Source organism: Procambarus clarkii, chromosome 64, assembly GCF_040958095.1.
Source record: "Procambarus clarkii isolate CNS0578487 chromosome 64, FALCON_Pclarkii_2.0, whole genome shotgun sequence".
In the NCBI taxonomy this organism is placed as follows: Eukaryota; Metazoa; Arthropoda; class Malacostraca; order Decapoda; family Cambaridae; genus Procambarus; species Procambarus clarkii.
The window spans coordinates 4,076,514-4,087,962 of record NC_091213.1 but is presented as its reverse complement, the minus strand read 5'-3'; the positions used below and the strand labels follow the sequence as shown (position 1 = coordinate 4,087,962).

Sequence of the window (11,449 nt, the reverse complement as noted above, 5' to 3'; positions counted from 1 at the left end):
AGGCTTAGCAACATTGAATCATTGAAATCATAGTCAAACTAATATATGTAGTCACAATAAATCCCTTGGTCTCCTTGCCTTCCATTTGCTTCTACTCTTCACTTCACTTCATCTATAATATAAAATGTCTGGTTGTTTGACAAAGGTTTGAGACAAGATGCCTGGGACTAGTCTCATTAAACTGTGCAGAATTAATGGTAATTTTATTGGGTGTCATAGGGTGGTTGCAGTCAGCCCCATGCCTCCCTCTGGGCAAGTCACCCCCAGTACACCACCTTCATGAAGTCGGTGGATGGGACATGTTCTCTCCCAAGTCAGTAGACTTTAACCTTTGGTTAAGTATTAGTGTAATCAGATACTGACACAATAAATGTAGGTTCAGATGACAGATTTGCATTCTTGGCACAACCATTTGGTCATAGTGATGAAGGAAGTGTGCTGGAATATGGCTACAATATCAAGAGAGATAGGGAGTTTGTGTCATGGGGGGGGGGGGAGATGGGGAGTGTGTGTTGGAAGGGTGCCAGGGAAGGTACTCTCCTAATTGTGCTTGCGGGGGATAAGTTTCAGGTCTATGGTCCTGCCTCTTGCCTATTAATCAACTTCTGTTGATGTCCCTGAGCCTATTGGGCTCTATCAGTTGAAACTGTGTATAGAGTCTGTCTTCGTCACATCACTTCGTAGTTAATCCATTTAACATGAATAGTTAAATAATTTAATTTTTTCAGTAATTAAAGGAGTAATTAATCAGTAATTAATTAATCAGTAATCAAAAGTAATTTTTTCAGTGTCAATGTCTTTGTGGCTCATTTTGGTATTAAGCTTCTGCCATTGTCCCCTTGTTCATGTTCCACCCATGCAAAATAGTTTATTTACCTACCCCTATCAATTCCTCGTGAGAATTTTGTAGATGGTAATCATGTCTCCCCTAACTCGTCTTCTAGTGATGTGAAGTTCAACTCCAGTAGTCTTTCCTCCTCTCAGCTTGGAGACTAAACTGGTGGAATACCTCTGAACTTTCTTTAACTTCGTCTTGTGTTCAACTAGGTTAATCTTATTTAACAAGCCCATCACCACCCAGCAAATATCAGAACTATAATGAATGGTCTTCAGACAACACACACAACCCCGTTTAAATCCCGTATTCCTAAACATGCTGAAAATACACTCCACACATTCTCTTGTGCTTTTCTATTTCCCTTTCATTGTGGGACCTATTCTATTTTGTGCATGTCTATAATTAATAAGAGAAAGTGTCTTTGTGTTGTTAGTAATATTGTGAGAGACGGACAGACATTTTACAGTGGTAAAAATGTATTTTTTGTTTGTCTAAAGATGGGTACAGGAGCAAATGATTTATGACTCCTGTTAGCATGGTTAGTTTTCTGTTCCTATTGCTAATATTTAGAATTATTCTAATAGTTTTTCTAGGAACATGACTCTCAAGTTAGTTTATAACCCTGCCCCAAATTACTGCTGGATGAACAGGAGGAAAATTAGGAGTGGTGCCCAGTGACCCCTTCTTTGCCCTGGGTTCAAACCCCGACAAAATCTCTTAGTGTGCTATCACTGTCACATGGACTGTTGATGGAGGAAGCAAAATTTAGGTCAAAATAACAATAAAATTAGCATACAGGTTTTAATATTCATATGATACAAATGATTTTAAATGTTTTTAACATTCTGAAATACAGCTATACAATATCAATGTATATTACATAAGGACATCTGTATATATTTCAATATTAAAATGATTATACAAGCCTTGTCAGAAATAACAAGTTTTAAATAATTTCCAGCTGCATAGCTACCAGTGCTCAAGCCAAAGGCAAAAAGAAGACTTAGATGCATCAAATCTGATAAAATTTGTACAAAAGAAATTGTGCTTTATTTTTTTTTTGAGGCACATATAAGATGTAAAAAGATGCAAAGTTGGCCTATATATGACAAGGTATCAAACCCCATTTAAATAGACACTAAACTATTCAGTACATTCCACATTTATGCTCTAAATGCAATAGCAACTAGCTTATGCTGCTTCACAGCAGTCATACACCAATCTCTGAAGCAATCAACAGCCATCAGCCATATTCAATAAGTTTTTCTGGACTACAGAAATAATTTCTTGTATATCTGAAGATTTTGGGAAAAAGTTGCTTTTTATAATAAAAGAAAATTAACAGTTGGGTATTTATATAAAGTTAGAGATCAAGTAATAAGACTTCACAAATAGGAAAGCAAAAAAAAAAAAAATGCCAACCGAGAAGAAATACGATATTAACCAGTTTGTTATACGTTTCCTGCTGACTCGGCATAACCATCATTTAATTACAAGAACACGGCATTATAATTAATACTGTTACTTCTAGTAGTCAAAAATGCTGCATATTAAGCATTGCACCTTAGCACTTGGATGTGCTAAATACACACTCAATTCCCCTCATATGTATGACTTGAGTCTCTTCGTAGAAAATCCAGAAAAATAACCTATAGTTTTCTTGGCTCAAGTGTACTGTCCTTGTCATTTACATGATTGCCTGGCTTATATGGTTACATAGTTAAATGCCTTAGAATAGTTAAGTAGTATATAAAAAATACCACCATCCGACTATCATCCCACGTCATACTCATAAACATCTATACTTCTTTTATCTTAAAATTCATGTACAATATTTTGCAGAACAAGTAGCAAAGAATGTGTTACATAAGGTTGTAACAAACTGTTGTCAACATGGTATAAAAAATAACATTTTAACTATATCAAGTCATTTAACAAAAGCATGTGTGTGCCTGTAACAAATGCAAACAAAGTAGCTTTGATCTGTTTTTCATTTGTTCGAGTTGGCACAAGGAAGTTTGTGAAAAAAATACTATACAAGTTGAAGACTAGATAATAGGCATGTCCATTTTTCACTCAGGACGTAAAGGTTCACCTTATTGTTTAAGCTGTGTGGTAGAGGAACATTGGGTTTCAAGACCATGTTATGTGCAGTTGGAACACCAACTGCATGATCATTGACCGACCGTAAGGCATCTCCCTCACTGTGTGATGCCATTGTTATTCTAATTTTGTTACAATATTTACAGAAAGTACACAAATTGAAATCATATCAGATCTCGCTGGTTGACTGTTAGACAACAATTCTAAATTATCTTCTCACAGGTACTAATAATATTCTGAATATCAGAAATCCAATTACTTGCCTAATCAGTATCTGAAAAATGTTAACATTTAAACATTTACTAACGTGGCCAGAAGCCTCCACTAAGTGAGGGATCCCTGGAAGTCCTGTAATGAGTGTGACTCGGCTCGCTCTCAATTTGGAATGTTAGCCGATGTAGTTCTTGAACTTTTGAAGAAAAAAAATTACAGGCACTACAGTAAGCCTTTTGTAGCAATTTGTTACATATAAAAACAAAAGTTGGTATGAAATTATCATGACATAAATATCATTTATGTACTGTACTCTGATAAGGAACAATTATAAATATTAACTTATTTGTTTTTGTTTGTATTCAAAATTCATAACTGCAGATTAATGAAATAAATTAGATATTGTTTGCATTATTTGGAATCATACAGAACATACTTAAGCATTTTTACACAACCTAAAATAAGTCAATGGACATCAAATCACAGTCTTTACCCAGATATTAGGACCAAACCCTAAACTTTTTTTTCTTTTGGTACTGTGTATCTATATCAAAATGCTCATGAGCTCAAAATCTGATCCTAATTATATTTTGTTATGTATTTCATAACCCTGTGATATAAACGTTGTAAAGGGAGTTTGCTCTTAATTCTGGGGTCCTTCAAAAGTCTCTGTAACCTGTGCCTACGAGGTAAGACAAGAGACGAGCACCAAGATCACGTGGCGTCCATAGCATCACACACAGAGATCACACTAACGTGATGCATCAAATGAACAAATCCACAAGGGCAGTGACGAGGATCCTCGTCATGGCCCTTGTGGATTTGTTCATCCATAGCATGCTTCTCCATGCATACATTCCCCTGTACTGACACATGAATGTTCTTGACTTATGGACTGTCCAAGAAAATAAAGGCTTCTTTATATCTTATATGACGCTTTGCCACAGCAAATTTTGTTTTTATTCTGCATACTTTTATAAATGTATGAGTGATTACCAGCAATGCACATATCTCTTGATAGGCTCTGTGGTATAAGGTGACAGATAATGGCATAATTAGTCCTTATACCACAAAATGCCAGTCTCAGACAACACCCTCCATGAAGGTCGTGTCCAGGTGTTGGATCAGAGTACGTATAAAGGCCATTTCTTTCCTTGTGTTTTCATATATAACACGGGGATCATCACTAGTACACCGAAGGCAGTTTGGAGCCATCACCATTGCCAAGTTGCTTGCATCCATTTTGGTAGACGTTACAATATCCGGTTGGGCAAAATACTGTAAAAATCTGAAACAAGAAACGAACATTAATATAACAATATAATTGTGCAATTAAATAATCAAATCAAATGCAGACACAAAGGTTATTTAAATGTATAATATTAGTGGGGTACCCATCATTGTTCAAGAGATAGACCACACCTTCACTGAAACAATTTACACGATCTTCACTGTAATCACCTTCACTACATATGCCTTCATCATTGTAACTATCATAACTACACACAGCCATCCTCACTCAATACTTGCTGGAAGTTGATCATAGAGCTACAAATTTTCAAAGTCAATTTCAAAGTCAACTGCTTCCCCCACCCCTTCCACCACCTCCACCACCTCTCTCCTAAACAGTAACCATCTTCAATACACAGTCTTCATTAATAAATAAACTACATAAGACAAACTAACACACTTGGGGTCATCTCAATGCTCTCAAAATATACTCTTTAGAAAGAAGACAAGAAAGGCATCAAATTATATATACATGGAAAATATTGGAGGGCCAAGTTCAAAATTTGCACAATATAAAAAAAAACATACTGGAGGGGAACAATATGGAAGAATTGCGGACTAGAGCCAGTGAAGAATAGTTGTCATAGGGACAATCAGAGAACACTGTATAAACGCAGGTCCATATTGTTTAACCACTGGTGCTGCACCAACTGAGAAAACTCATTCGGTGAGAAACTGTGTCAATCGAGAAAACACCTTTTTGAATATTTTGTACCCATTCAAAGCGCGTGTGCGGTAGGTTGTGTACGAAATGGGCTCTTGGGACCTCCAGTGAGAGGCAGTCATCTTGGAAAAACAATTCCCAGAATGCCCTAGGGCTGCTGGCGGGCTTATTACTGAGTGAGCACCCATGGGTAGTGCATGCACCTCTGGCTCCCAAACACCTGTCTGACTCAGTCTTGAAAGATCACCCTTTGTCAGTGAAATTCAGACCTTATTGTTTGAAAAACATAATGGTCATGATATTGATGAAGCTATGCGCAATAAGGACCTAACACAAAGATCGGATGCAAGTGATACAGCACCGATGAGGACGATATAGGGAGAGTATCCAGTTGGAGCTTTGAGTGCCACTCTTATCCACCTATGCCATCTCCAATTTTTATAAATGATAAAAGCCTGGCCTCGGGCCGGGCTTGGGGAGTAGAAGAACTCCCAGAACCCTGTCAACCAGGAACCCCATCAACCAGATACATAGATGAATCGTTTTCTGGGTTGTGATGATGCATATGATGCAAGTAGCATAGATGAAAAGTGTTAGGGGCTTCCATGGTGGTGTTTTCCATAGATATTTTCAAGAATAGCTGAATTTCTTCCAGAATGGCTGAATATCTATCTGATTGGCTGAATTTCTATCTGACTGAATCTCTTCCTGATTGATTGAATCTCTTCCAGTGGGGGACCTTACAAAGTGATCTTTTCAAGACTACCTTACAAATTGATCTTTTCCTATAATCTTTTCAAAGCTACCTTATGCTTCACAGGCTTGGCTACATACCACCTATAGGTACTAAAGCCAAGGGTGTACGTGAGTGCATTATTTGCAAGCACACAGAATGAAGAAACGGGAAGCGAAAATCTATCTGTACCTGTTGCATCGAGAGCGAAGTCTCAATGCACCAGGTACATTTTTTTACATGTACATCTTCAGGGAAGGGATTTTATCATTTTACAAATATCAAAAAAAAAAAAAAAAATTGTAGACACTTAATTTTATGTGCATAGGTGAATGTCACAATAAACTTGGTACATCACAGTGATTAATATCCTCCCAGCAATTACAATATAAGAAATATTACCAGAACAAAACTGGAAGTCTTCAAGAAGAAACTTTTTTTTTTTTTATACTTTCACAAGTCAAGCCTGGCTCTCGGTTGGGCTTGGGGAGTAAAACAACTCCCAAAACCCCATTCGGGTACATGTAGTATATTCATCCTTTTGCAAATACACTGAATAAATCTTGATGAGAATGGAGTCTGGTATTTAGTGAAATTGGAAATCAGTATCATTTGCTTTATAATGCAAAGGGGTTCATGAGGGTTGACCTATGACTGTCCCCAAGCAACCACCAGTCACCCTTCAAAGTTTGGTGAGGCTAGCCCCAGCGTCTGACCTCAAACAAACATTCTCTTTCACAGATAGAGTAAATATATACATTTTAAGTTCTTTGTGTATTAAAAAGTAAATGTACTAACCTAATTAGATAAGATAGCACAAGTCTGTTAATTTCAGGAAGTTTATTAACAAGGGCAACAGCTTGTGAGGGGTCATCATGAGCGTTAATGGCTGCCTGGTAGAGGGAGTCGGGTATTAGAGGTTCGTACAGTTCACGGTACCAGAGTTTCAAGAGGGCAGCAGCAACATGGGCGTCACCACAGTCTCCCACTTCCCATTGGTCAACTACTTGCTTTAGTTGATGGACCTGCAAAAATAAGGTAGAAAACTCGTATAAAAAAATGTCCAAAACCCTGAGAAGTAATTTGGTTCTATAAAGTACATCAGTGGGACATGAAACAAAAGACCATATCTTGAGGTTATCTTGAGATGATTTCGGGGCCTTTTAGTGTCTCCGCGGCCCGGTCCTCAATCAGGCCTCCACCCCCAGGAAGCAGCCCGTGACAGCTGACTAACACCCAGGTACCTATTTTACTGCTAGGTAACAGGAGCATAGGGTGAAAAACTCTGCCCACTGTTTCTCGCCGGCACCTGGGATCGAACCCAGGACCACAGGATCACAAGTCCAGCGTGCTGTCCGCTCAGCAGACCGGGTCCCCTTATTCATATGGGTGAATGCTCAGTTTGGAATGTTAGATCATGATAATGAAGATGAATCACAACTTAATTTAGTTCCATTCATCTGGGCTGTATGGGTCTCTTAACTGTGGACCCCACACGTGTGAAGACGAAGCTATTTACTGTATCTTCTACTTTATAGACATTATTTTATTTCAGCACTCACAAAATATTTTCTAAATGCAATTATCACAATTTCTGTACAAATGTTACTTTCAATAAAACTGTATCCTTGCATTGTTTAATTTACAAAGTTGACATAAAATTGTTGAATCACTTGCCTCATCAAAATCAGCAGGAACTCTGAATATTCCCTCTGTATTTGTTCCTTGTAGCCGCAACACCTCTTCAGAAAGTGTCGTCTGAACCCAAGGCAATCGTCGATGTGGGTATCTGTGAAATATATAAATACCTGTATGCTGTACTGTATATATTGATATACTATATAGAAATTGTTCCCTAATCACTACAGTTTCTGTATATGTATCTTCATTCATTCATAAGTTGAAGACATAGCAGCAACATCTTGAAATACCTAGTGCAAATAACCAAACTTCAATTGTTTGGTATAAAATAGGTTATAATGTGTAATTTTCTTACCTGTCTCTTTGAAGAGCCATGACTTCCTCAATTGTGCCACCAAACATTGATGCTCGGAAAATATGCAAGCGTGCCAAATCGATTTCCTCTAATGTGGGCTTTCTCAATCGCTGTCTCTTTGCATTGACTGTTGTTCTTTCTAGGCGTTTCATGCAGACTCCAGCATAGTGCGCGACCTGTTAATGATATTTGTAACTGAAGCACTGGACAATATATGTAAAAAATGTTGTAATTATTTTTTAGTGTCTAGGGTATTAAGTAACTAAAGTAACCTACTTTTTGCAACATTAATTTCTGAAGACCCACATTAGGGACTACATATCCTTAAGAGTCCTCAAAATCAATGAAGAAAATACAGTACAGCTTGTTTTACTCTTTCATGATAAGTAAGAGTGTACATTTTCTCTAACCTTGTCCATGGAGGACAGAAGAAAATGTATACATGCTGGTTAGCAATGTAAATAAATGGCCACATCTGTGGTAGAAAATTAACACAAAATTCTAAAGTTTATCAAGGTCTTCCTACAGCACTCTAAAGACCTCGGTTCTTACTCATTAGCATTGCATTATCTACAAACATAGATATGAACACGCTGTCGATGTTTGTAGATAACAAAGCCTCTGGTTGTTAAAATAATTTGAAAAAAGCAATGGTTGGAGAACAGATACCCAATGGACCAATACTTTCCAGTCCTCTCCAGCCAATCATATCCTCTCTGACTATGAACATTTGTTTCCAATACATTAGGCACTTACTTGCCCATTTCAGTGTTTTTTCCCCATTATTCCTGCTTGTCTCTCCATCTTGTGCATTAGTCATTTGTAAAGAACTTTATCAAATGCTTTGTGACAGTCTAGAAAGATGCAATCTACAAATACTTTTGTTCACTTGCCTTATTTTGGTGATAGTTACAGAACTCGAACAAGTTTGTCAGATATGATTTTCCATCTGAATCCATGGTCTCTTTGATAGAGAATTTACTCTTTCCAATTGTTTCAATATTAATTTTCCTGATTACTTTTTCAGAATTTTGTTAGTGACATTTTGTTCGGTTTGTTGATACAGTAGTTGTGCATGGGTTTGAGAGTGGGGTTCTTGCCTCACGAGGTCTCCAAGTCACTCAGGCAACCACTTTGGGATGGCAGTTCTGTACTATGTTGAGTTATTTCAAAGTTTTGTTAAAGAATGTGAGTATTGCCTAACACTGCTTGGAGGGTGATTGATTTCCATGTCATCTTTCCATACTGTAGAGGAAGGAAGATGGAAACATGGAAACTGAGGGCCACAGGGCTAACAACACTGCAAACCAGGCATGACAGGGCAGATCTCATTGAAACTTTTAAAATACTGAATAAGTTAGAGAATGTTGATCTGGATATTTTCTTCAGACGGTCAGATGTAATGCAAACAAGGAGCAATTGTTTCAAGCTCAACAAGCCACAATGTAGGACTGAGAACAGGAGATGCTTTTTCACCCACTGGGTTATTAACGCATGGAACTGCCTACCCGCCAAAGCCATAACTGCCTAAACTGTGTTGTTTTAAAATATACCTGGAAAAGATCAAGGCAAATGGAAGGGGGACCTTCAACAAGCTACCGAATTCCTGTCCTCGTTGAGGCGACTAGGATTAGTAGCCCTCGGGTAAAATCAGGAAACCTGGCATATTGTGTGTTCCTAGTGAGCCAGTCCCACAAGCTTAGGGAAGCTACAGAGTTGCTGCCCATAAATTAATATTTCATTACACTAAATGCTATTTTTCCTGGGCTGGTGGGAATGGCATAATTGTAATAATGGTGATTTGTAGAAAATGCAGTGGAAGAACTTAATTGCAGTAACATTATTATTATAAGCAATTTGTCCGATAACATTAATCTATTTACCTGAATATGGATAGGCCATTTGGAGACATCAGGGAACATGGCACAATAGGCAGGATCACAATGTCGTGCAATATAACCAGCCAAGTAGGGGCCAAATTTATCCGATGGAGGAAAGAATGCGAGACAGATAGCTAGAAGCTCCCAACCTCGTCGTAAACTATCTCTGTATTAATAAAATGACAAATTAATAAACAATGCATGTAGAAGTCATTTGCAGAAGCAAGAGCAGATATTTGATTGACTGAGTTTTATAACAAATGAGGTAATTTGTGTCAGAATAGTGAATAGAATAAACACAAATAGGGTGTGATATAAAAACATATGCTTGAAACACTGCATTATTAGTGGCTTTATATAATATACAATTACTGTATCTACAGAGTAACTGCTGTATTTTTTCTGTATATAAAAATAGTGCGATTTCCTTGTTATTGATACAAGTTTGAATTAATCGCCTGTTTTTACCTGGAATTTCCATTTTGTAAGGGTAAACATGATAGAAAAGCCTCAAACAACCTTATCTAAGCATTGTTCTCTCACTAACCATTTCAATTCCTTGTGCCCCAATGGAGCCAACTTGTATGTAATATTAGTCCAACTATATTTGTTTAAACAATCCCCTACAATCCCATCTGCACCATCCTCTCTGCATATGCAAACTATAATCAAACATTTCTCACTCTACCCAACACCTCATATCTTTGGCCTATATGCTAGACTACATTTTCAATGCACTCGTATTCTATATCTTCGTGTACTAGCAGCCCGTACATTGCTGGCTAGATGATGATCACAACCTTAACTTCCAATTAATCTATTTTATCCCATTTCCAAGTCACTCACAGGTCAGTAATGGAAAAATAATAATAAGAAAACCTCTTTCCAGATACCCCAGTCACCTTCCCCTCTCTCTTCCCAAAGTTATTTAGAAATTTCCTAAATAACTTTTAAACTTCAATTTCCTAAAAGTGGAAATAAACTTAATAAATATTCAGTTTGTTTCTCCTTTTTCCTGTTTTGCATCCAAATTAATAATTTGATAAGGAAAACAAAAATATTTTTTACCGTTTAATTTTTTTCCACCTATGTAGACATGACTAACTTGAGCCACATATTGAGGGTTAAATTTGGAAATACAGTACAGTATACTACTCTGCACCTTGTATGGCAGGTAACTGCTTCTCCCTGTGTATCTTCACACAATACCATAGCAACTTTTAAAGTTCCTTAGCCATCCATCACTATGTACACACGGCTTGATAATGTTGACCAGACCACACACTAGGTGAAGGGACGATGACATTTCGGTCCAGGACGGACCGAAACGTCGTCGTCCCTTCACCTTCTAGTGTGTGGTCTGGTCAACATACTTTAGCCACGTTATTGTGACTCATCGCCTGCATACGGCTTGATAAGCCTTCCATTGACCTGGGCTCTAGGAGACTGTAACTGTGGACCCCACATGTGTGAGGCCAAAGCTCTATCGACCGAGCTAGTAACCTAGAGCCCGGGTGAATGGAATGCTTATTTCCACGGACGTGTGGATGACAATTTATATGACTCGATAATGTTCACTTTTTTATGAAGATTCATATGACACTTGGTCATATGAACCAATTGCCCTACCACTGGTGTCTGTTTCCCCTTGTGTTTGCTTGTACCACTTCCAAACAGCACCATCAACACTTTTAACATTAGTCTGATGATGGCATACCTCTTCCACACTAAT

The 11,449-nt window shown here is 37.7% G+C and overlaps 1 protein-coding gene across 11 annotated transcripts in view; it reads right to left on the bottom strand.

Moving 5' to 3' along the window:
• Positions 1–1,625: 1,625 nt before the first annotated feature.
• RhoGAP93B (MyTH4 and RhoGAP_KIAA1688 domain-containing protein RhoGAP93B) overlaps positions 1,626–11,449 on the bottom strand; it is a 192,291-nt gene continuing 182,467 nt past the window's right edge. For 5 of the 11 annotated variants that reach the window (XM_069309086.1, XM_069309082.1, XM_069309091.1 and 2 more), the window contains 5 exons: positions 9,721–9,883; positions 7,838–8,013; positions 7,519–7,630; positions 6,640–6,866; positions 1,626–4,442 (listed from right to left, as the gene is read on the bottom strand). In XM_069309086.1, the coding sequence (XP_069165187.1) occupies positions 4,238–4,442; positions 6,640–6,866; positions 7,519–7,630; positions 7,838–8,013; positions 9,721–9,883 (883 nt within the window). In that variant the 3' untranslated portion in view covers positions 1,626–4,237. The remainder of the gene's footprint in view (positions 4,443–6,639; positions 6,867–7,518; positions 7,631–7,837; positions 8,014–9,720; positions 9,884–11,449) is intronic. The other 6 variants (XM_069309089.1, XM_069309090.1, XM_069309087.1 and 3 more) reach the window with 2 other exon arrangements.